This window comes from Thalassophryne amazonica, chromosome 22, assembly GCF_902500255.1.
Source record: "Thalassophryne amazonica chromosome 22, fThaAma1.1, whole genome shotgun sequence".
In the NCBI taxonomy this organism is placed as follows: domain Eukaryota; kingdom Metazoa; phylum Chordata; class Actinopteri; order Batrachoidiformes; family Batrachoididae; genus Thalassophryne; species Thalassophryne amazonica.
This window is the reverse complement of record NC_047124.1, coordinates 16655321-16682145: the sequence shown is the minus strand read 5'-3', so window position 1 is coordinate 16682145 and position 26825 is coordinate 16655321. Positions and strand designations below refer to the sequence as shown.

Below are 26825 nucleotides of genomic sequence, written 5' to 3'. Positions count from 1 at the left end.
TGATTGTACAACCCCTGGCAAAAATTATGGAATCACCGGCTTCGGAGGATGTTTATTCAGTTGTTTTATTTTGTAGAAAAAAACAGATCACCGACATGACACAAAACTAAAGTCATTTCAAATGGCAACTTTCTGGCTTTAAGAAACACTATAAGAAATCAGGGAAAAAAATGTGGCAGTCAGTAACGGTTACTTTTTTAGACCAAGCAGAGGGAAAAAAATATGGAATCACTCAATTCTGAGGAAAAAATTATGGAATCACCCTGTAAGTTTTCATCCCCAAAACTAACACCTGCATCAAATCAGATCTGCTCGTTAGTCTGCATCTAAAAAGGAGTGAACACACCTTGGAGAGCTGTTGCACAAAGTGGACTGACATGAATCATGGCTCCAACACGAGAGATGTCAATTGAAACAAAGGAGAGGATTATCAAACTCTTAAAAGAGGGTAAATCATCACGCAATGTTGCAAAAGATGTTGGTTGTTCACAGTCAGCTGTGTCTAAACTCTGGACCAAATACAAACAACATGGGAAGGTTGTTAAAGGCAAACATACTGGTAGACCAAGGAAGACATCAAAGCGTCAAGACAGAAAACTTAAAGCAATATGTCTCAAAAATCGAAAATGCACAACAAAACAAATGAGGAACGAATGGGAGGACACTGGAGTCAACGTCTGTGACCAAACTGTAAGAAACCGCCTAAAGGAAATGGGGTTTACATACAGAAAAGCTAAACGAAAGCCATCATTAACACCTAAACAGAAAAAAACAAGGTTACAATGGGCTAAAGAAAAGCAATCGTGGACTGTGGATGACTGGATGAAAGTCATATTCAGTGATGAATCTCGAATCTGCATTGGGCAAGGTGATGATGCTGGAACTTTTGTTTGGTGCCGTTCCAATGAGATTTATAAAGATGACTGCCTGAAGAGAACGTAAATTTCCACAGTCATTGATGATATGGGGCTGCATGTCAGGTAAAGGCACTGGGGAGAATGCTGTCATTACATCATCAGTAAATGCACAAGTTTACGTTGATATTTTGGACACTTTTCTTATCCCATCAATTGAAAGGATGTTTGGGGATGATGAAATCATTTTTCAAGATGATAATGCATCTTGCCATAGAGCAAAAACTGTGAAAACATTTAGGGTCAATGTCATGGCCTGCAAATAGTCCGGATCTTAATCCAATTGAAAATCTTTGGTGGGAGTTGAAGAAAATGGTCCATGACAAGGCTCCAACCTGCAAAGCTGATCTGGCAACAGCAATCAGAGAAAGTTGGAGCCAGATTGATGAAGAGTACTGTTTGTCACTCATTAAGTCCATGCCTCAGAGACTGCAAGCTGTTATAAAAGCCAGAGGTGGTGCAACAAAATACTAGTGATGTGTTGGAGCGTTCTTTTGTTTTTCATGATTCCATAATTTATTCCTCAGAATTGAGTGATTCCATATTTTTTTCCCTCTGCTTGGTCTAAAAAAGTAACCGTTACTGACTGCCACAATTTTTTTTCTTGATTTCTTATAGTGTTTCTTAAAGCCAGAAAGTTGCCATTTGAAATGACTTTAGTTTTGTGTCATGTCTGTGATATGTTTTTTTTTCTACAAAATTAAACAACTGAATGAACATCCTCCGAGGCCGGTGATTCCATAATTTTTGCCAGGGGTTGTACATATAACAAAAGGGTAGTGCTGCCTGGACCCACCACTAGATGTCACTGTGGAATAGAACGTGCACAACATGACAAAGTAGTTAAATTATTTTGTTTTTCTTTGTTACTAACATCACCTGTTACCTGGAAAGCATTTCCCTCAGATATTATGCCATTCCTGTGCTGATTTATGACTTCTGAAGTCAATGAAATGCTACTTTTGTTTTTGAAGGAGCTCCCCCCAGCGCCCCCCTAATTAGAAGAAGAAGAAGATTTTATTATTTTTTTTATTTTATTTAATTTTTTATTATTATTATTATTATTTTTTTTATACTATTTACGGGAAATATTCACAACTTATTTTCCTTTCATTTTGGCAACACTGGAGAGAGAGAGAGAGAGAGAGAGAGAGAGAGAGAGAGAGAGAGAGAGCTAGCAGACAGTCCTCCTGCTCCTCCTACGGTACCATCTGCCGTTTTCACTTCCTCTCTCCCTGTCCTCGTTTTCTACACTCATTCTTCTGTTTCATTAATATTTTTTCATCCCTCCTCTTGCTGTTTTCCTCGAAGAAATGTCGGCCAGACCGGGATTTTACCGGCAGGAGCTGAACAAGACGGTGTGGGAGGTTCCGGAGCGGTACCAGAACCTGACACCGGTGGGTTCTGGAGCCTACGGCTCGGTGTGGTGAGTGTTTCTGTGGAGGGGCGAGGCTGCATCATACACACACACACACACACACACACACACACACACACACACACACACACACACACACACACACACACACACACACACACACACACACACACACACACACACACACACACACACACACACCGGTGGACGCAGGGAAAAGACTCAATCACACATCATTTCTTTTCATAGATACACACACACACACACACAAGACACGCAAAACCACAAACATCTTTAACATACTGTAGTATTTCTTATTTTAGTCCAGACACTCACTCCTGCAAGCTGTTTTAGTTTTGGTCCAATCTGTACCACCAGTAGGGGACTGCATGGCTCGAATTAGGGGGGGTACTGCGAGGGTATGACCCCCCCCCCCCTAAGACTTCAACTAAGGGTAGGGTGGAAATATTTATATATCCTTCTGTAATTGTAAATATAATTATTTTCCATGTTCATGCCTGGTAAAATCTTGTAATACAATTTCAGACACCCCTAAAGTGGACTGTACCATTTCTTAATGCTAGTTGAACATCTTGAGGTGTCTACAGACGAATGCTAATGTTTGCTAGTTTGTAACGTCTGCAAAAAGTCATACTTTAATTCATGTTAGCTAGCTATAGCTAATGTGTGTGTGCGTGTGTGTGTTTGGGGGGGGCGTTGTCCTGACTGAACATTACCTGACAAGTAATTCTCAAGGTCGGGCCTTACCCCAACGCCCTATTGGCCGTTTTTGGTCGGTGAAAACATCGCCCATCGCAGTACAAAAACATCTAATTTGGTCATTTTTCAAAGGGGTCAGGCTTGTCGATAAAGTCCATTTAATATACAAAGGTTCATTTCAGGTCAGCTTGGTGTATAAATCTCATCATTCCAGGCAATGGTAGCTGTTAGCTATCATTGACAAAACAAAATCAGCTGATTTCAATAGAACAGCATACAGCTCAAGTGTGTTTACGCCAAGCGGCCAGTTGCAGAAGTACAAATTTTCGCCTTCGGATTCGACACTTCGCCGGAAGTGACGTAGTACCTACCTCGAGAATATGCATTTTGAGTGTCATTATGTGAATCATGGGGATACTGTGGGGTCTGACCACTCTAATTTTGATTTGGACACCCCCAAACTGTGTTGCCCCCGTGACCCGATCCCGGATAAGTGGTTGAAGATGTGTATGAGTACCTCTTTTGTGGGGTGGGGTCCAAGGCTTAATTAGAAGGGTGAACTTCCCCCCAGTAGTGTTAGCTTTAGCAAGTTAACATTTACCTCACCTAACACTAGCTAACCAACTTTAGGTAAAACAGTTTTAGGTAGCTAGATACATAGTTAAATAGCTAGCGAGATCACGTGTATATAGCTTGGTAGTTACCATTAAATAAATAATTCAGTGAATACTTAACAGAAAATCAGAAAAATGAGGGTTCTTCAACTTGTTAGCCTGCATTAGCAATAAGTCGATATTGTATCAGGACACAACCACTGATTCCTCTTTTTGTTTTCTTCAGTATTCCAACTGTGCTGCAAAATGCGACAGACAGAGTAAGTGTGTCCCTTCTGGGCTGCTGTATCAATGTGGCGTTACAACTTGGCGCCCTCCATGTCGGTGGGGCCTGCTCCCATGTATCTATGAAGGGCTTATTCTCAGCTTATGAACACACATTGATTTGTTGTAGCAACTATAAGCAACAGGCGCTTCACGTCCACAGCAGCCTGTACTCAGAGTTCTTGAAATGGAGCAATATCTCCATCTGGTGGACATTGAATGGAGGTACAGTTGAATTTTGTCAAGAGCTCTAGTTAGACTAATGAACATACTGTCAATAGTAACATATAACATATTCCATTTATGGTAATAAATGCCCCTAAGTCGTGCATGCTGTAGCTTCAACTTGTGTGTTGTATATTTCCTCAAAATTCCGTAGAAAAATAAAACAAATCAAGTCTTATAAATGACTTTAGAACTGCACCGCCTTCAAAATGGCTGTGCATTAACTAAATAGTAGCAGCCCAGACCTATCATCTTTTTATCCATCCATCCATCCATCCATCCATCCATCCATCCATCCATCCATCCATCCATCCATCCATCCATCCATCCATCCATCCATCCATCCATCCATCCATCCATCCGCCTGTGTCTGTTCTTCCGTCCGTCCATCCATCCATTTAGAACGCTACCTCTCTTTCTTTATTGATCACAGAAAGGAAGTTTCAGTGTTACCACAACTGCTTTCAACAACATGGACCATGAACATGAATACACCAGAAAGCGTGAGATGCCTTTCGTCTTTTTGCTGTCCTTCCATGTCCTTGTTATGCTGAAGTTTATCTCTAGTTTCTCACGCTTCCAAAGGACCTCCTCCAAGAACTCCACCAAGCACTGACCTGCATTGTTATTCTCCAGGCAGTCAGTGACTTTCTCATGGTCGGGCTTGATGAGCAGATGTCTGGGGGATGGTGGGCTTCAGACTGCACATGTGTGTTGTGACAGAGGGTTAGAATAGCTCCACACTTGATTCCTCTTGATATCCACAGTCAACCATCTCTCTGTATTTATCCAGTTAGTTTTGTTCTGTCGTCAGCGCCTCTTGGGATTGCAGGCCTGAGGTCAAGGACAGAAAAAAGCATGTTAAATGTAACATTTCATGCCAGACGAGTCCTAATCCGACTTCATATTATCTTGTTCCATTCTGTTTATTGAGACAAAATTGACCTAATTTTGGACTGGTTTAATTTGAAACATCAAGACAGAGTGTTCACTCACATTTGGACAACCATGAACAAAACATGAGTGTCAAAAATGTCTAGTTGCATTGTTTATTTCAGATATGAAAAACAAAAAGCCTGGGTTGATAGAATGTTACTGCATTGCAAGGATTTTTTTGGAGATGGTAATGACAACTTGTATTGTTATTTGAAGTTCGCACTTTAAGGTTATGGTACAAAACTACATGAAATTACATGCTGTGTTTATGCAGGAAGAAAACTGCAAGGACGCAATACAAAAAAAACCCCAAACAAAAAAAACCTTTTATCTTTGTAAGTGGATGTGGAAGCCACAAGTCATTCTCAGACATTCCGCTGGATGTGTGCCTAAGAATATATGAATATGTGAGTATATATATATATATATATATATATATATATATATATATATATATATATATATATATATATATATGATAGAAAATCTATGTAGTGAGTGAAACTGTATGTGAAAGATTAAATATGTGTATGTGAGTGCAAATATGTTTGAGAAATCAAATATACAGTATGTATGTGATAAAATGAGAGGACAAATGTATGCATGCATTATGTTGAAATATACAGAGTGAGAGATCAAATCTATGTATGTAAGTGAAGAAATACTGCGTGTGAGAGACCAAATATGTGGGTGAAAAAATGGGAGATATAAAATACATGGATGTGAGAGATCAAATATATACACTCAACAAAAATATAAACGCAACACTTTTGGTTTTGCTCCCATTTTGTATGAGATGAACTCAAAGATCTAAAACTTTTTCCACATACACAATATCACCATTTCCCTCAAATATTGTTCACAAACCAGTCTAAATCTGTGATAGTGAGCACTTCTCCTTTGCTGAGATAATCCATCCCACCTCACAGGTGTGCCATATCAAGATGCTGATTAGACACCATGATTAGTGCACAGGTGTGCCTTAGACTGCCCACAATAAAAGGCCACTCTGAAAGGTGCAGTTTTGTTTTATTGGGGGGGGGATACCAGTCAGTATCTGGTGTGACCAGCATTTGCCTCATGCAGTGCAACACATCTCCTTCGCATAGAGTTGATCAGGTTGTCAATTGTGGCCTGTGGAATGTTGGTCCACTCCTCTTCAATGGCTGTGCAAAGTTGCTGGATATTGGCAGGAACTGGTACACGCTGTCGTATACGCCGGTCCAGAGCATCCCAAACATGCTCAATGGGTGACATGTCCGGTGAGTATGCCGGCCATGCAAGAACTGGGACATTTTCAACTTCCAAGAATTGTGTACAGATCCTTGCAACATGGGGCCGTGCATTATCCTGCTGCAACATGAGGTGATGTTCTTGGATGTATGGCACAACAATGGGCCTCAGGATCTCGTCACGGTATCTCTGTGCATTCAAAATGCCATCAATAAAATGCACCTGTGTTCTTCGTCCATAACAGACGCCTGCCCATACCATAACCCCACCGCCACCATGGGCCACTCGATCCACAACATTGACATCAGAAAACCGCTCACCCACACGACACCACACACGCTGTCTGGCATCTGCCCTGGACAGTGTGAACCGGGATTCATCTGTGAAGAGAACACCTCTCCAACGTGCCAAACGCCAGCGAATGTGAGCATTTGGCCACTCAAGTCGGTTACGACGACGAACTGGAGTCAGGTCGAGACCCCGATGAGGACGACGAGCATGCAGATGAGCTTCCCTGAGATGGTTTCTGACAGTTTGTGCAGAAATTCTTTGGTTATGCAAACCAATTGTTCCAGCAGCTGTCCGAGTGGCTGGTCTCAGACGATCTTGGAGGTGAACATGCTGGATGTGGAGGTCCTGGGCTGGTGTGGTTACACGTGGTCTGTGGTTGTGAGGCTGGTTGGATGTACTGCCAAATTCTCTGAAACGCCTTTGGAGACGGCTTATGGTAGAGAAATGAACATTCAATACACGAGCAACAGCTCTGGTTGACATTCCTGCTGTCAGCATGCCAATTGCACGCTCCCTCAAATCTTGCGACATCTGTGGCATTGTGCTGTGTGATGAAACTGCACCTTTCAGAGTGGCCTTTTATTGTGGGCAGTCTAAGGCACACCTGTGCACTAATCATGGTGTCTAATCAGCATCTTGATATGGCACACCTGTGAGGTGGGATGGATTATCTCAGCAAAGGAGAAGTGCTCACTATCACAGATTTAGACTGGTTTGTGAACAATATTTGAGGGAAATGGTGATATTGTGTATGTGGAAAAAGTTTTAGATCTTTGAGTTCATCTCATACAAAATGGGAGCAAAACCAAAAGTGTTGCGTTTATATTTTTGTTGAGTGTATGTGAGTGAATATGATTGAGTGTGTGTGTGTGTGAGAGAGAGTGTGTCATTGTCTGTGGGGTATTTTGTTACGTTTTATTGAGTATTTATTGCTTGTGTGAGTTTTTCTGTGTAGTTTTGGTTGGTGTTTCTCTGTTTGCACTCTCTTGTCTTTCAGTGTGGGTTTTGGTTTGGGTGTGTCTGCTCCCTTTTGTTTGCCATGCCTTCTTCCTGCTGGCTCTCCTGCACCTGCGTCTGATTATCTCTGATCACACCTCCTACTTAAGCCTCTCCTTTTCCGCATGTTCCTGCCAAATCATTTGTGCCTTATGCCTGTTTCGAGCTCTCGTGTCCCAGTGTCCTTATTCCTTATTTTTGTTCCAGCTGTGTACCGACTGTTCACCTGCTTTTTGACCTTGCCTTTTGTCTTATGTTTTGGACACTATTGTTTGCTGTATTGTGTACTGAACCCAGCCTGTAAAACGGCTACAGCCTTTTGAACAACCGTTCTTGTGTTTGAGTCCTGCATTTGTGTCGTGCCTCATCCAGTCTGAAATCATGACAGAGAGAGTTTATATATATATATATATATATAATACAGTTTTTAGTTGTGTATTGTTCATTGGCTTTTGTCATTGTTTTTTTGGGGAAGGAATGTTTTTATTGTTATAGTGCATTGTGTGTACAATTGCGATGTGTTTTGGACATCCTGTTGCACTCAAAATTTCCTTTTTAAGGATAAATAAAGTGAAACTTGAACTTGAATTTGAACTTGAGTTCTTCTGGAAAGTATTCATACCACTTAACTTTTTCAGTGTTTTGTTAGGTTACAGCCTTTCTCCAAAATGGATGAAATTCATTTCCCCTCAAAATTCTACACACAATACCCCATAATGACAATGTGAAAAAGTTTGAGTTTTTCAAATTGATTAAAAATAAAAAACTAAAAACTCTCATGAATGTAAGTATTCACACCCTTTCCCAAGAAGCTCAGAATTGAGCTCAGATAGATCCTGTTTCCACTGATCATCCTTGAGCTGTTTCTAGAGTTTAATTGGAGTCCACCTGCAGTGAACCATGGATTGGACATGATTTGGAAAGACACATACCTGTCTACATATAAGGTCCCACAGTTGACAGTGCATGCCAGAGCAGAAACCAAGCATGAATTCAAAGGAATTGTCTGTACACCTCTGAGACAGGATTGTCTTGAGTCACAAATCTGGGAAGGGTACAGAAACATTTCTGCTGCTTTGAAGGTCCCAAAGAGCACAGTGGCCTCCATCATTTGTAAATGGAAGATGTTTGGATCCACCAAGACTCTTCCAAGAGCTGGTCGTCCATCTAAACTGAGCAATCAGGGGAGAAGGGCCTTAGTCAGGGAGGTGACCAAGAAACCGATGATCACTCTGTCAGAGATCCAGCATTCCTTTGTGGAGAGAGGAGAACCTTCCAGAAGGACAACCATCTCTGCAGCAATCCACCAGTCAGGCCTGTATGGTAGAGTGGCTAGATTGAAGCCACCCCTTAGTAAAAGGCACATGGCAGCCCACCTGGAGTTGCCAAAAGGCACCCGAAGGACTCTCAGACCATGAGAAACAAAATTCTCTGGTCTGATGAGACAAAAATTAGACTTTTTGGTGTGAATGCCAGGCGTCATGTTTGGAGAAAACCAGGCAACATCCCTACAGTGAAGCATGGTGGTGGTAGCATCATGCTGTGTTGATGTTTTTCAGTGGCAGGAACTGAGAGACTAGTCAGGATTGAGGGAAAGATGAATGCAGCAATGTACAGACATCCTGGATGAAAACCTGCTCCAGAGCACTTTTGACGTCAGACTGGGATGACGATTCATCTTTCAGCAGGACAATGACCCCAAGCACGCAGCCAAGATATCAAAGAGTAGCTTTAGGACAACTCTGTAAATGTCCCAACCAGAGCCCAGACCTGAATTTGATTGAACATCTCTGGAGAGATCTGAAAATGGGTGTGCAGTGACGCTCCCCATCCAACCTGATGAAGCTTAAGAGGTGCTGCAAAGAGGAATGGGCAGAAGTGCCCAAAGCTAGGTGTGCCAAGCTTGTGGCATCACATTGAAGAAGACTTTATTCTGTAATTGCTGCTAAAGGTGCATCAACAAAGTATTGAGCAAAAGGTGTGAATACTTATGTACAAGTGATTTCTTAGTTTTTTATTTTTAATAAATTTGCAAAAAAACTTTTTATATTGTCATTATGGGGTGTTGTGAGTAGAATTTTGAGGAGAAAAAATTAATTTACTTCATTTTGGAATAAGGCTGTAACATAACAAAATGTGGAAAAAGTAAAGCGGTGTGAATACTTTCCAGGTGAACAGTACGTATGTGTGGGTGTGTGTAACACTGAATATGTGTAAGGACAAAAGTAAGTTCCTTCAGCTGCTCCCTTGTTTCGGTGTCGCCACACAGCAGATCTAAGATGGATCTGCATGTTGATTTGTCACACATTACTTGGAGAATGGGCAGGCGTGGGGTTTGAACTGGGAATGTTCCGCAGTGGAAACAAGCGCACTTACTGCATATGTGTAACTGAGAATGCATGCGAGAGTAAAAATGTATGACAGAAGGAATCAATGCATGTGTCCGTTGTAACTGCAAGAATCCAAACAAATGCCAAACAAGTTTAAAAAAAAAAAGACAAAAAATAATCACATGTACACTTTCCTCCACAGGAATGTGTAATTTCTCCCTGTGGAATATTTGATTTGCTGCACCTCCTCCCCCAGTGGCAGGATTAGAAGAACAATCAAAGAGACAAAAGAAGGGAGAGAAATCGATGGCTTGGCGATGCAGGGAGTGGTGCAGTCAGATCCATGTATGGAAGATGGCACAGAGGGAGGAATGTGAGAGCTGCTGAAGCCTGCTTCGTGTCAGAGATGGTAGCAAGTTGCTGTCATTCTGGTTGAAGCCTGGTCTGGGCATGTGGACCAGCAGCAGGTGGCTTCAAAGCAAATCGCCACATGGATGTACTGATCTGTAAAATCGCAGCAATTGCTGATCATCTGTTTGTTTTACGATTCAGGTAAAATGACCTAGTTTTGAAGAGACAATTTGTGTTACTTCATTCTAAAGAGGAAACCCTTTTTTATTGCATCATCCTGGAAATGTCAGCATGTAGGCCTCGTTCAACATTTATGTCCACTTTTCACTTCTTGGTTCTTCTTTTTGCGCCGTTGCTCAGCCTCGTTTTCTTCCCGTTTGTGTTTGTTGTTGCTGTTACCGCCTCTGTTTAAAGATGGAAAAAGACCATCACACATTTTCCATTTCAAAAGGGGAACGTGCTTTTTCATAATATCGGATATCCTCAATTTTCTTACCTTCTATAATATGAAAGTAATAAATATGTATAACTTCAACACATTAGGTTCCCACTCAACTAGTTTGCAATCACTGGTTGCACAGTGTCTGTGTGATAATATATGTAGATTATGTTAAATATATGAGAGATCAAATATATGTATGTGAGTAAAAATATATGTGAGAGATTAAATATATGTATGGGGGAAGTATATGGCAGTGAGAATACAGTATCTACATTATTTGAAATATGTGAGATTAAATATGTATGCTATCAAAAATGTGCGTGAGAGCAAAGATTGTGTATGTGAGATAAAATATGGATAAATGGACTGCATTTATATAGCGCTTTTCCATCTGCATCAGACGCTCAAAGCGCTTTACAATTATGCCTCACATTCACCCCGATGTCAGGGTGCTGCCATACAAGGCGGTCACTACACACCGGGAGCAATAGGGGATTAAAGGCCTTGCCCAAGGGCCCTTAGTGATTTTCCAGTCAGGCGGGGATTTTAACCCATGGTCTTCTGGACTCAAGCCCAACACCTTAACCACTAGACTATCACCTCCCCTCATGGATGCGAGTGAAAATGTGTGAGAGATAAAATAAATGTATGATGGAAAGTATGTGACAGTGAGAATACAGTATGCATACATTATTAGAAATATGTGAGATTAAATATGTGTATACTGGCAAAAATGTGTATACGAGTGAAAATGTGCAAAGATTGTGTATATGAGATAAATATGGATGCGAGTGAAAATGTGTGTAACAGATTAAATATATGTATGACAGTGAGAATACAGAATATGTGAGATTAAATGTGTATGTGAGTGAAAATGTGTGCGAGATCAAAGATGTGTATGTGAGATAAAATATGGACATGCATGAGATAAAATAGATATACAACCCCTGGCAATAATTATGGAATCACCGACCTCGGAGGATGTTGATTCAGTTGTTTAATTTTGTAGAAAAAAAGCAGATCACAGACATGACACAAAACTAAAGTCATTTCAAATGGCAACTTTCTGGCCTTAAGAAACACTATAAGAAATCAGGAAAAAAAATTGTGGCAGTCAGTAACGGTTACTTTTTTAGACCAAGCAGAGGGAAAAAAATATGGACTCACTCAATTCTGAGGAATAAATTATAGAATCACCCTGTAAATTTTCATCCCCAAAACTAACACCTGCATCAAATCAGATCTGCTCGTTAGTCTGCATCTAAAAAGGAGTGATCACATCTTGGAGAGCTGTTGCACCAAGTGGACTGACATGAATCATGGCCCTAACACGAGAGATGTCAGTTGAAACAAAGGAGAGGATTACCAAATTCTTAAAAGAGGGTAAATCATCACGCAATGTTGCAAAAGATGTTGGTTGTTCACAGTCAGCTGTGTCTAAACTTTGGACCAAATACAAACAACATGGGAAGGTTGTTAAAGGCAAACATACTGGTAGACCAAGGAAGACATCAAAGCGTCAAGACAGAAAACTTAAAGCAATATGTCCCAAAAATCGAAAATGCACAATAAAACAAATGAGGAACGAATGGGAGGAAACTGGAGTCAACGTCTGTGACCGAACTGTAAGAAACTGCTTAAAGGAAATGGGATTTACATACAGAAAAGCTAAACGAAAGCCATCATTAACACCTAAACAGAAAAATCAAGGTTACAATGGTCTAAGGAAAAGCAATCGTGGACTGTGGGTGTCTGCATGAAAGTCATATTCAGTGATGAATCTCGAATCTGCATTGGGCAAGGTGATGATGCTGGAACTTTTGTTTGGTGCCGTTCCAATGAGATTTATAAAGATGACTGCCTGAAGAGAACATGTAAATTTCCACAGTCATTGATGATATGGGGCTGCATGTCAGGTAAAGGCACTGGGGAGATGGCTGTCATTACATTATCAATAAATGCACAAGTTTACGTTGATATTTTGGACACTTTTCTTATCCCATCAATTGAAAGGATGTTTGGGGATGATGAAATCATTTTTCAAGATGATAATGCATCTTGCCATAGAGCAAAAACTGTGAAAACATTCCTTGCAAAAAGACACATAGGGTCAATGTCATGGCCTGCAAATAGTCCGGATCTTAATCCAATTGAAAATCTTTGGTGGAAGTTGAAGAAAATGGTCCATGACAAGGCTCCAACCTGCAAAGCTGATCTGGCAACAGCAGTCAGAGAAAGTTGGAGCCAGATTGATGAAGAGTACTGTTTGTCACTCATTAAGTCCATGCCTCAGAGACTGCAAGCTGTTATAAAAGCCAGAGGTGGTGCAACAAAATACTAGTGATGTGTTGAAGCGTTCTTTTGTTTTTCATGATTCCTTAATTTTTTCCTCAGAATTGAGTGATTCCATATTTTTTTCCTTCTGCTTGGTCTAAAAAAGTAACCGTTACTGACTGCCACAATTTTTTTTCCTGATTTCTTATAGTGTTTCTTAAAGCCAGAAAGTTGCCATGTGAAATGACTTTAGTTTTGTGTCATGTCTGTGATCTGCTTTTTTTCTACAAAATTAAACAACTGAATGAACATCCTCCGAGGCCGGTGATTCCATAATTTTTGCCAGGGGTTGTATGTGACTTACAATGTATGCAACTAGATGTATGTGAGAGACAACGTTTGTGTGGGATCACACGTACGTTTGCGAATGAAAATGTACTTGGCAGACTATATATATATATATATATATATATATATATATATATATATATATATATATATATATATATATATATATATATATATATATATATATATATATATATATATATATATATACATGCATGCATGCATGCATGCATGTGGCAGTGAAAATGTGAGAGGATGAAGAAGTGTATGAGAGTGAAAAGGTATGCGAGTTAAAATGCATGTGAGAAGCCGATTGTTTGTATGTGAGAGATCAGATGCATCTGTGAGTGAAAATGTATGTGAGAGAATTAAATGTTGGCTGATGTTTGACCAGTTTGGCGTCACTGGTTACACAGCATACTGTATTTTACATAATTCAGCACTGATCACTCGCGTTCAGAGGAGGTTTTTGTACTGAATTTGTTGTTGTTGTTGTTGGGTTTTTTTTCTCTGCAGTTCGGCCTACGATGTGCTTTTACGGCAGAAAGTTGCGGTGAAGAAGCTGTCCAGGCCTTTTCAGTCTCTGATCCACAGCCGCCGCTCGTACCGGGAACTCAGGCTGCTAAAGCACATGAAACACGAGAACGTAAGTGCTCCTTATACACACACACAACAGATATGTGATTTGTTCCTCTGTGTTGTTGATCCTGTTGTCTGTGTGTTCAGGTAATAGGACTCTTGGATGTCTTCACACCTGCTGCAACATTAGAGGACTTCAATGAACTGTAAATCATTTACATAAAACACTCCCCAAATCTGCCAAAACTCTCTTATGTATTGGGGTAATACTGCATTAAGCATTAACTCTACCTCCCCATTCACACACATGTACGCTCCCCTTTTCCAGGTACCTGGTGACCAATCTGATGGGCGCTGACCTCAACAACATTGTTAAATTTCAGAGATTGTCCGACGAGCATGTGCAGTTCTTAATTTATCAGCTTCTGCGTGGACTCAAGGTATGTTCAGATGTGTTTGAGTACAGCTTTTCATTCTGGACATTTTATTTAGTTTGAAAGCTAACACGCTTCTTTGTCCTGTGGATATATCCTTGATTTTTGCACTGCTACAATTGCAAAGTACGCTGTTTTTTTTTGTTTTTTTGTAACATGTTTGTTGTTGTTAATGTTAATGTACTTGGTAGACAAGACAGAAACGAACCAGATGCGACATCCATCAAAAATACACTTGGTATGTATTTGAAGTGAAGCAGAGCATAAATATACACCTTTTGCAAATGCGCTGTGACATTGCTGGTGAGCTAGCGAGGTTAGAATAGAGTGCTCTGCTAGCTATGAGCTCCATAGATGCATCAAGTATGAAACATACCTCAGACTGATGGATCAAAAAAGCCAACACTGATTGGGACATCCTACTTCAGATCTGTTTGTCGCTCTTTCAAAAGTTGCTGTTGGAAGATTTGTACTCGTGTATACAGACTGATCTCTACTTTCAAACGTATAGAAAGCTGTGATTTGGCAGTATTTTTGTTTTTTAAATAGTTGTCCTGTGATTTTAATTGATGCTTTTAAGTGCATCAATTAAAGGCAGGTAGCTCTTTGGGATAGGAGCTGGGCTACCAATAGATATACCTGGGTACGATTCCTGTTCACGCTACCTATGTCCTTGGAAAAAGCATTTTATCTGCATCGTTTAGTTGTAACTGGGTACCAACCTTGGCTGGGGAAGTAACCTGCCTCAGACTGGAGTCCCATTCAAGGGAAGTTGTCGATGGGATCCAGGGATAAGAAACAGTACCAAGGGTCTCAGGACCTATATAGGACTCAAACTGGGTTGATCAGGGGGATCCTCATTGTGTTCAATAAGTCTCATAACCATCTGAGCTAACAGATTGGACCACCTGGGTACCAGGGGACAGACAAAGGCGCTCTACTTTTAGCTTCTTGTGAACTGCACCATTGACCCTGGTCTCCTTTATGTCCTCTCTCTGCTCCCTGCCCTCCTCTCCCCGTCCCATTCCGCCGCCTATTGAACAGTACATTCATTCAGCGGGACTGATCCACAGAGTGAGTGCCTTCTCTTTGCCCTTCTTGAGCATGCACCCTTAAAAATGCCAAAGTAATATTCTAGAATGAATAAACTGGTTAGAAAAACAATTAAGTGAACACAATGAATAAATAAACCAATGAAGAAGACCAAATCTGTGCAGCTTTAACATTCCTTTCATTCTGAGTGCAGCCGCTCTTTATTCCGTTGGTGTTTCTCTCCTCATTTCTTGGCTTTCCTTTCCTTCCCAGGACCTGAAGCCCAGTAATGTGGCAGTGAATGAAGACTGTGAGCTCAGGGTGAGACCACACAATCCCATTTAAACTACAAAATCCTTTCCTCCCACCTGGCAATGTAAAATGCTCCATCAGGTTCAAGCCCTTGTAACTGTCTGACAGATCCTTGATTTTGGATTAGCCAGACAGACGGACGATGAGATGACAGGATACGTGGCGACTCGCTGGTATCGAGCACCGGAGATCATGCTGAACTGGATGCACTACAATCAGAACGGTAAGATGCAATCGGTGATGTTCACAGTGTCACGCTTTAACCTGACCTCATCGACACAAAGTCCAAATCTCTGTTTGGATTTTGTCAGTGTGGATGGTTTTTAACGTCGTCAAGAATGTTAAATGAGCAAAGCGTTTTGTTTTCGGCCAGTTTCCACAAACTTAATTCATGACTTTTGCATTGCGAAATGGCACATTGTTTGTTTTTTCACTTAATTACTCAATCACAATGAAATTTAATTATGTAATTATAAATGATCAAGATGAAGAACCTTTAAACTTTTATATTAATCAGGATCCAGATGTAGGTTCTGGATCATTTCTTTCTTTCTTTTTTGTGCATTGTGAAATAACACTTTTTTCAATTAATGATTCAATCTTAATCTCATTGAAAATTTGTGACATAACACCGTCAAGTTGACGAATCCCTTAAAGTTAAGTCTTGATTAGAATCCATATAGGCTCTTTTAACATTTTCAGTGAATTAAACCAAAAATTGTTTCGCCAATCTTGATGAAGTTTGGTGGAATAATCAGTTTTATCAAGATGAACCTCTCAGTAAATGTTGGTGATGATTGATTGGTGTCTAATTATGAATTATTTTCTTTATTTTATGTTGTGGTAAGTGTCTTTTTTTTACATTTAGATCCTTTCTAAAAAAAAAAAAAGATACTCCAACCTTGAAAAACTCCTAAGAGCAAATTACCAAGTCAATTTTTATACAGTTATAAATGTATATTCATAAATGATTGATGGAAATTAAGTTGATTGAGCAATAACCATGCAGTAATGCTGCTGATTTCAATGCAGAATTCCAGGATTGTGCAGCCTTGGCAGAGGTATCACCTCTTGGAGTGTCATTCTGATTTCAACAATATTTTTGGGTGCTAACTCACGACATGCAACCAAGGCCACCAGACCTAGGCTTTGGGAATGTATGAAAATGACAAACTCATTTCATGCTACATGTAAAATTAACTACACTTCCTTCTAATTTCCACCATGCCTGTGATGATAAGACTATTCCACTCAACAAGGCCAGACATGCCCAGGTGGCAGATAGGGTTTATTCCCATTTGGTCTACTCCCATTTCATCTATACTGAAATTCCCATTTCGTCATTGGCAAAATTCCTGTTTGGTCTACATTCATTTTGACGAAATGGGACATAGACCAAATGGGAGAAGACCATATAAGAAGTTACCGGGAGGGTTGGGTGTAGACAAAATGGGACATAGACCAAATGGGAGAAGACCATATGAGAAGTTACCGGGAGGGTTGGGTGTAGATGAAATGGGACATAGACCAAATGGGAGTAGGCCAAATGGGAAGTTACCAGAAGGATTGGGTGTAGACGCAATGGGAGTACACCAAATGGGACACAGACCAAATGGGAGAAGACCAAATGGGAAGTTACTGGCAGGATTGGGTGTAGACAAAATGGGAGTAGACCAAATGGGACACAGACCAAATGGGAGAAGACCAAATGAGAAGTTACTGGCAGGATTGGGTGTAGACAAAATGGGAGTAGACCAAATGGGACGTTACTGGCAGGATTGGGTATAGACGAAATGGGAGTAGACCAAATGGGACACATACCAAATGGGAGAAGACCAAATGAGAAGTTACTGGCAGGATTGGGTGTAGACAAAATGGGAGTAGACCAAATGGGACACAGACCAAATGGGAGAAGACCAAATGAGAAGTTACTGGGAGGGTTGGGTGTAGACGAAATGGAACATAGACCAAATGGGAATAGGCCAAATGGGAAGTTACCTGCAGGATTTGGTGTAGACGCAATGGGAGTACACCAAATGGGACACAGACCAAATGGGAGAAGACCAAATGGGAAGTTACTGGTAGGATTGGGTGTAGACAAAATGGGAGTACACCAAATGGGACACAGACCAAATGGGAGAAGACCAAATGAGAAGTAACAGGGAGGGGTGGGTGTAGACGAAATGGAACATAGACCAAATGGGAATTTACTGGCAGGATTGGGTATAGACGAAATGGGAATAGACCAAATGGGAGTAGGCCAAATGGGAAGTTACCGGCAGGATTGGGTGTAGATGAAATGGGAGTACACCAAATGGGACACAGACCAAATGGGAAGTTACCATCAGGGTTGGATGTAGACGAATTGGGACATAGATCAAATGGGAGTACACCAAATTAAAGTAGACCAAATGGGAAGTTATGGCTTATTAAATGAACAGAATCCTGCTTTTTTATTGATCTGGTGCATCAATGTTAGCCAAAGCATTTATCGTGTTTTTTAGTTATCGTGTTAACAAACTGGAAGGAATGGACTCATTTAGTTTATTCACTTGCTGAATTTTTCAGGATACACATCTAGGCTTTTGCCAAAGCCTAGGGAAATAGTCATTGAGTAATAAAGTGTCCATTGTTTTTCTTCCAGTTGATATTTGGTCAGTTGGGTGCATTATGGGAGAGCTACTGAAGGGAAAAGTCCTTTTTCCCGGAACTGACTGTATCCTTTCTGAGTGTATAGTGGGCCAGCTGCAAATGCAGCCTTGTTTGGTCTCAACAGCCTCCTTCCATTAGCTCCTAATGTGCCACATAGACGCACGTCTCTGGTGGATTTCCATTACAATTCCCGGCCTCTCTAAAGGGGAGGTGCGTCAGCGGAGACAATCGGAGAATGAATGAGACGAAACACAAAAGACAGAACAAGGTTGTATTCATTGACTCAAAGCAGAGCTAAACTCAATTTGATTTAGTGATCTTTGTCTGTTGTGGGGGTCCTGCTGTCTAGAAAAGTCAGACTCAGTCGGATGTTTTCCCATGACAACATAATATAACAACTCAACAGACCTCCTTAACCCATCCTGCACGAAAGATATCGACCAGCTGAAGAGAATCATGGAGATGGTCGGGACGCCGACACCTGATCTTTTAAAGAAGATCTGCTCTGAACATGTGAGCGGCCAGAAGAACGACAGATTTTGTTTTTTACGTAGTTTTTCCTGCAGCCTCTATTTCCAGTATTGAAAAATGAAGTGTCAAATCTTGCAGTTCCTTGAATGGCTACTTGAGGCTGGATCCACTCACCATAGAAGCCCATGTTAAATTCTCCAATTTTACAGTAGAAATAAACATGTTTACAACCTGGTATCCGTATAGCTAGTTTCTTCATTCATGATAGCTGTACAGGGGATGAGTTTATTTCAGAACTATTTTCAACTATAAAGTTACATAATTAATGTTATGGTCTCTTTAAGTCACAGTTAGCATGTACTGGCGAGCTGAGTCCTGGGTGCCGCTTGCTCGTAGCTACTGTGGACTCTGTGTTTGTCCTTGACAAGCATTTGATTACAAATATTAGAGATAATACAGCTTACTGTGCAGTTAATTGTACAAACAGACCATCTCAGTTGTCTGTGCTCCAGTATGTTTGTTGAGTGAAATTTCAGCCTTATTTAATTTGTGTATTAGCATTGTTAGCACTAACTATCACAAATGTTACTCAACAGCAACTGAGGTAATATGCAAGTCATAATTTTTAATACCTGCACCAAAACAGTGCAGAGTCTACATCAAAATGCATTAATAAAACACCCAAAACAAAAGGTTAGATTGTTAGCTTTAGCTTGATTTAGAACTCTGAGATGGGGGGCGTGTTTGGGCTTTATTCGTCCTATCCAGGTCAAACCATCTTGACCATGCGCCACCTCTTTACCCATTTATGGGTTGGTCGGTAATTAGGTGGAGTAAGTACTGCCAATATGGTGAAACTTGGAGCCATCCATTTCTGCTCTACAGGAAACCTACGGGTGACATCAGGGAGGGTTTGTCTAGTACATAGATACCTTGTATAGTTCACCTGCTGAGATGTTCTGTTTGATTCAGACTGTAGCTTGGTGATAGATCATTTTGGCCAATTGTTTGAAAGCTCAGTACTGCAGATTGATGACTGGTGTCCATTTCTAGGCACAGAAGTACATCCAGTCTCTGCCCTTCATGCCCCAGCAGGACCTGGAGAAGATCTTCAGGGGAGCAAACCCACTAGGTTGGTGTTGCAGCACAAACTGGATAACCAGAAGTTTATGGAAGTAAATCTGTGCCATCAGAGTTTGAATTTGAATTTTTAAAGTATAACTTTTTTAGCATTAAAATTAGAGTTTGAAGTTGAAATTCTAAGGTTGAATTTGTTTAGCATCAAAATATTTAGCCTAAAAAAAATTCAACCTAAAAAAAATAATCCAACCTCAAAAAATAGAAAAGCAGGGAGAAGCAATTGATCCCTGTCTCAATCATCCAATGTTCAGCCAGTCACGTTTTGCTCCATTGGTCATGTGACACTGGGACAAAACTGAAAGAAGAGGAAGATGATGTGATACATTGCTGAAGGTTGGATGATTGAGACAGGGATTGATTGCTTCTCCCAGGTTTTATACTTTTTGAGGTTGAATATTTTTTTAGGTTGATTGTTGATTTTTTTGAGGTTGAAATTTTTTTTAGGTTGAATTTTTTTTTTTAGGTTGAAGTTTGAGGTTGAATTTTTTTTTTGAGGTAGAATTTTTTTTTTTTTTAGGTTGACTTTTTGAAGTTGAAGTTTTTGAGGCTGAATATTTTGATGCTAAACAAATTTAACGTTAAAAATTCAAATCCAAACTCTGATGGCACAGATTTACTTCCATAGCAGTTCCAAGTTGCACAGGTTACACAACTCGGCTTTTATTGACCTTTGAGTCACCTGATCGTTTGTGTTTGCTTCTCTGATAGCCGTCGACCTCTTGCAGCGAATGCTGGTTCTGGACTGTGATGGGAGGATCTCAGCCAGCGAGGCTCTAGCGCACCCTTACTTCTCACAGTACCACGACCCAGACGACGAACCGGAGGCGCCACCTTACGATCAAACGCTAGAGAGCAAAGATCGCACTCTTGAAGAATGGAAAGGTGAGGGCCAACACTTCTGATTTGGATTCAGAAGAAAACATAATATGTGGGTCAGTACACCCACATATTGGCAACTTCTCAAATTCTTGCAAATGACATTTTTTTCCACTTCCTCTTACAAAGCCTTTCACACATTTTAGTTAGTAGAGGAAAACACACAGTGACTTTCAAGATGGAAAACTTTGCACAACTTGTTGCAGATTAAGCAAGAGTTTAAGATTGAATTTGTGTTGCAGCAGCGCAAAGCTGTGCAGGGTTTGAAATCTTTTTATCCATTTATGTAATTGCACATGTGAGTAGGTTTGAGGTCAGCAGCACTTCATAGTCTGCTTTCAAGATTACATGTCTTCTGGATTGAGCCAATCGGATCATATTCGTCTGTAAGCACAGGCGGCTCTCGGGTGATAAAGCCCCAGAAACATGTATCTCACAAGTATTTTGTTAACAAAATTAAGACAGTACTAGCACAATCCCTGTGGATAAATCCACTATAATCTAGCAAAAAAATCACCCCAAATTAAAATACTTAAATTATATGTGTTTGTAAATTTCTTAAATTAATTTATGAAGTATGTAAAATCTCCCAGTTAACTATTGACGCCTTTACGGTGTCAAATCTCACACGTAATCACGTTCTCGCTGGGGAGGCCGAGATTTCGTTGTCAGTGTAAACAAGCATTTACACCCAATCCTGCTGGTAACTGCATGTTGAATTGGCACGTTTTACGCCGGATGCCCTTCCTGACGCAACTCCACATTACATGGAGAAATGTGGCAGGGGTGGGATTTGAACCCGGAACCTTCTGCACTGAAACCTAGCGCATTAACCACTTGGCCCGTCTTTAATATGTTGTATAATTGTCTTGGCATTAGCTTGCCATTAGGTGCAATGTCAAGGCACTGATGTCCCACCTAAGTTCTGCATGAGCTGAATTCCTCGATTCTGACCAACGGGATTTAGAATGTGCTTTAAAAACATCCACATAAACGTGCAAAAATGGGTTGGATTTCAAACAACTGGGATCAGGCTCAAACTGTTCTTACTCTTATTTTTGTGCTTTGTCCACAGAGTTGGTGTTCGAAGAGGTGAACAGCTTCAAAGCGCCCGCCAGTAAAAGTGACAGCCTTCAGGTGGAGCAGTAATCCCGATCCTGCTCCGCCTGACCCTCTGCCTAAAGGACCGACAACTCTACCCACCCATAGCAGACGGCAACGGCATCTACAAGCTAGCTGAATAAAACTCTGCTTCCCGTGGACTCTATGCCTTTTTCTGCGGCTGGGTCCATGTGAGCAGCGGGTCGGGACAGCCTCCGAAGGATCAGGATAAAACGGCTACAGGGAGCGTTTTAGAATCAGACAGAAGAAGCTTTCCACTCCAGAAGGCTACTTCCTGTTACGTTTCTATAAAGGAGGAGCCATTGGCGTTAGCTAGCAACTTTCTTGACATGAACTGTGTTTACAAACTTAGAAGTACATTGAAAAAATAAAACACACAAGAACGTCCAAAGCAACGGCACAAGTCTCCCTCATCCTGACAAATGCCATAAGCAGTCCCTGCTCTGACTTCCATCTATTCATGCTTGCAGTAATGCCACGTTAGCATTTAGCCTGCAAACTAATGCATGATTTGTGTGCGTGTTCCTGGTAGTGTATTATGACTTTTTTCTTTTTTTTTACCATTTTATCTTTACTATCGCTACCCAAAGCAAACAAAACCCACTGTTCTTCCTCTCATGAATCGTAAACACCAACTGTGCTATTATTAGCAAGATCACTAAACTATACCAAAGCTGGGACAGAGTGCGTGTGCTAGCTTGTTGTGTACGCTTGCCGCTGTTAGCTTTGGCATCACTCCAGCAGCTTTACAGTCTATTCCGGGCTTGGTTTTGTTTCTAGTCCTTGAAATTAATGTAGGCATTTTGAAAAATGTCACAATACCCAGAAGGTTTGCAGCAGCACTGATAATTCTTAAACTGGAGGGGGGCCAATTACTGAATGTTTAGCTTTAGTGTAGTTTATGCTACAGGAAGTGATTCAGATTGGTTACACGACCAGAGAGGAAACGCATTACAGATGGATGTTCTGTACTCTGATTATGGGTGTTTCAATAATGCTGCTGCACTTTGTAGCTTGTTGAAACAGCATTATACCCATAATCATATTACGGAAAATCCTCTCAGGTAATGTTTGTAGCAGCTAGCCGATTCATGTAATCCTTCATAACAACTTGGAGCAGATTGGAAGAACATTTCTCTGAGGTAGAAATAAGCTGTGAAAAGTAAATAAATCAGTTTTTATGTTCAGTAGGTACACGAGTAAAGTCAAGTCAAACATTTCGATTATTCGTTATTAGCATGTCAATTTTAATTAGCGATTTCTAAAACCACCTAATAATGCGTGAAATACCAAATTTTCTGGACCTTACGGATGATGCCATAACCTCACGTACACAAAACGACATGCAACCGCAGGTAGTGTGATATTTTGAAATTTTTGGGCTAAGGGGTTGTTAGCCCAAAACACACTGTTTCTTGTGGCATCCAGGCTTTTCAACCTAAAAAAAAACAAAAATGCAGTTTGTTTGTTTCTAAGAATTTTTCCAGCTGAAATGTTGTGTTGTGGTTGTTTATGGGTTTTAAACTCTAGACCACTCACTCGTGAGACTTATAGCCGACAAAAGACAATCTAGTTGCTCAAATCACCTCGGGGCACTCTATACAGTCCACTTTATAAAGGAACTATACATTTTCATACCACATACATAAATGCTTCCTCCATGTTTACCGAATTGACTGAAAAATGTAGCCTGGATATACTAGTGTTAGTGCAGCATGCCAGATACGAGCTCAAGATGCAATGTTCTTTCATTAGCTGAAGATGAAGTCTCAAGTACGTACTAACAACAAAAAGTAAAATGAAGGGTCATTGGTTAGCTGCCAGGTCTCACAACCCTACAGTAAGACAGGAAGCCCCGGACTTGGACCTTTGTTCTTCTGCAGATGTATCACCATAGGCAAGAACCTCTGTCCAGGGATGTCATGACTCTGTAAGTTCTTTCTAGGTATCTCTCAACCTCTAAGACTGAGGTTCCAGACATGAATGTGACTGCTGAGATAGGCAAATCTTAACGTTTGACTTTCACCACAAGCAGACACACTTATGGCTAAATTGAGGAAGGCACTGAAGGCTTGGATCTAGTCTTAATCCAGGACAGTTGCAGCCACAGATTCTATGACACCTCACCCGGCTTCTCAAGCAGTGCAATCGGCATCCATTGATTCCGCAAAGCTCACATCTTCTATGAAGTCAAAGTCAATAAATCCTGCTGACGAAGACTGTCACCTTACCCAACACCCAATCCATGCAAGCTTTGAACAGAATAGGACCCAGAACACTTCCCTGATGAATGCCAGGATTCACTGGGAAGAAGTTGCAGAGTATTATTGAGGATCCTGCAAATTCTCATGATCCATAATGCAGCAGCCCTAAACAAACACAAGTATGAGCTATTCCCGCTCATATTCAGTGATGAGCTGAATACAAGCATACTTGAAAAGTTACGATGTGGTTGACTTGGTTATGAATCCAGACTGCTCATGTTATGCCATCGTCATTAAAAAAAGAAAATGGGCTTAGGTCAGCGTCTTTGTCAAATAGACTGCATATACGCGTATATGTATATAGTGTTTTTACATCTGAATCAGAAGCTCAAAGCGCTTTACGTTGATGCCTCACATTCACCCACCAATGTCAGGGTGCTGCCATGCAATGCAAGGCACTCAAATGCGCATTGGGAGCAACTGGGAGATTAAGGACCTTGCCCAAGGGCCCTTAGTGATTTTTGGTTCTGACAGGGGTTTGAACCAAGGATCCTCTAGTCTCAGGCCCACCGCTTAACCACTAGACACTCACCTCCTTGTATATGTCATATAAAATTAAGGTTTGTGAGCCCAAATTACTAAAGTTTGACTCAAGAATTGACAAATTCTACCTCAGAGAAATGACTCCTAATAAAAAAAATTCAACTAACTTTTTAGAATTCCATTTGGTGGAAGGAATGTACATTTTGTCTCTCTGTAAGAAATCACACTGGAGTACTATGTGTGGCCTTTAACGCATCCAACAACATTGGGTGCAAAATGCCAAACAGTCCACCGCAGTCAAAGTGTGTCCGTTTCTGAATGCTGACGTGTCGTGTGCTCATGTAGATGTTGTAAATGTGATGGATTTGTACTGCAACCTGAATGTATATGTATAGTTTCTCGATCATCATCAACGGGTAACAGCAGTCTCACAAAAGAAACTTCATTTCTGATTTAGTTGCTTTGATTTCAGGACAAATGTTAGGTAATTGCTGATCCTTTGATCTTATAATCAGGATCAAAGGAGTCAGGCTCAATGTGTGGATCCTGATTTTTGATGCAGATTTATGAACTAATCAGTGGTCCTGACTAAATGATCAAAGGAACAAAGATCAAAGGCTGGATCAAGATCAAAGAAATCATAATGAAAGCAAAAAACTCAATCATTAAAGTGAAGCTCCACCCCTACATTCAAATTCACGCCAAAATTTAATAAACTCTTCTTTGAACAAAAGCCCTACCTGACAACTAAGTTTCATTAAAATATATCCATGTACTTTTAAGATATCCTGCTGCAAATCAGATAAATAGCAAGGAAAACATAACCTCCTTGTTTGAGTTCGTAATAATAGGATACATGCCACGGAAAAGCCTAGACATGTACACTGTAAAAGTCAATAGATATAGCCCATCCTGGTTAACACAGTAACATAAAAACAATATCTTACTGAACAACTGCAAGACCACATAATGGAAGACTGGACTGATGATGGATTAGGAGCAGGTGTGGTTCTCAGTCACCGTTTTGCACTGAAATATACTAAATCAGAGATTTAAATCATTACTTTCTGATTGCTGCAAAGGGGTTACCTTCTAAAACCTAAATAATGTGCACACACTTCCATACAACCCTGCGGAATGAACAGTATTAGCCTTAAAAAGAGCAAAGGGAGATGTCTATGTGAGATACGCTGTAAATGGGGTCAGAGAGAGAGAGAGGCGTTTCCACAGTTTTATGAAATCGTAAACTATTTTCTAAAGGCAGAAATGATTTTTGTGTGAATGTAGCAGACGCAGACACTTCTTCCTTCTCTCTCGCTCAACAAATGTTTGGATTTGAAGGTAGATGTAGCTTGAAATGAGCTGATTTCCAAAGTTTAGGCCTAGTGGCCACCAAGGCCGATTATAATATAATATATACAACCCTTAATTGGAATAAGCAGGGACATAAAATGACTGTAAAATTCTTACATTGCTAATTAAGAAATATTTTAGAAACATAGTGGAGCGGCTTAGCAAAACAATTGTGCATTCTGTGATAAAAGGATCAAATTTGGCACACATATTCTAAATTAACTAATGTTTATTTTCAGATATGGAGACATCCTGGAGGTGACTTCTAATGAGCTGCAGGGGTCAATAATGAATTATACAGGGGTCAAAATTTAAAATGTTCCGATCATGTCGAAAGCTATACCATATTATTTGTATGATCATAAAGATTTCAAAAAGGTATAGTTTGGACTATGTATGACTGAATGTTCTGGAGTTATGGGGTGAAAACAGGAAAAATGGTGACAAAGGTCAATTTCAGTTTGTGCAGGGGTCAAAAGTTGATAGAATTTTGGTAAAAAGTGATGCAAATTATTGGTTGAAATAAATGGATTAATAAATGGAGTAGTTTTGACTGTGTTGAGAGTTTGGTCTCCAAAGTAAAGGTCAAACAAAGTCGATGTCCATTGGATTCTATGACGTGACATATGTTACCCCATAACATGATAACTAAGCATGACAGATGGTGCAAAATATTCCTTTTTAAAATGCTATTAACTAAACCAATAATTTGCATCATTTTTTACCAAAATTGGAGCAACTTTAACTTTTGACCCCTGTACAAACTGAAACTGACCTCTGTCACCATTTTT

At 40.4% G+C, this 26825-nt stretch overlaps 1 protein-coding gene across 1 annotated transcript; it reads left to right on the top strand.

Moving 5' to 3' along the window:
* The first annotated feature begins 2050 nt into the window (after nt 1-2050).
* On the top strand, nt 2051-25494 carry mapk11 (mitogen-activated protein kinase 11). Its single transcript, XM_034163963.1, has 12 exons — nt 2051-2340; nt 13833-13962; nt 14043-14101; nt 14224-14335; nt 15374-15403; nt 15635-15682; nt 15782-15896; nt 18318-18389; nt 18759-18838; nt 19850-19928; nt 20645-20818; nt 21888-25494. The coding sequence occupies exons 1-12, from the start codon at nt 2228-2230 to the stop codon at nt 21959-21961; spliced, it is 1086 nt and encodes a 361-aa protein (XP_034019854.1). The 5' UTR covers nt 2051-2227; the 3' UTR covers nt 21962-25494.
* Nucleotides 25495-26825: the final 1331 nt, after the last annotated feature.

Excerpts from the sequence above, each read along its gene's own strand:
- mapk11 (XM_034163963.1), top strand. The coding sequence starts at position 2,228 with ATGTCGGCCAGACCGGGATTTTACCGGCAGGAGCTGAACAAGACGGTG. Across the intron at positions 15,683-15,781 it reads ATGAAGACTGTGAGCTCAGG|ATCCTTGATTTTGGATTAGC; the intron begins GTGAGACCACAC and ends ACTGTCTGACAG. Across the intron at positions 18,390-18,758 it reads CCTTTTTCCCGGAACTGACT|ATATCGACCAGCTGAAGAGA; the intron begins GTATCCTTTCTG and ends CCTGCACGAAAG.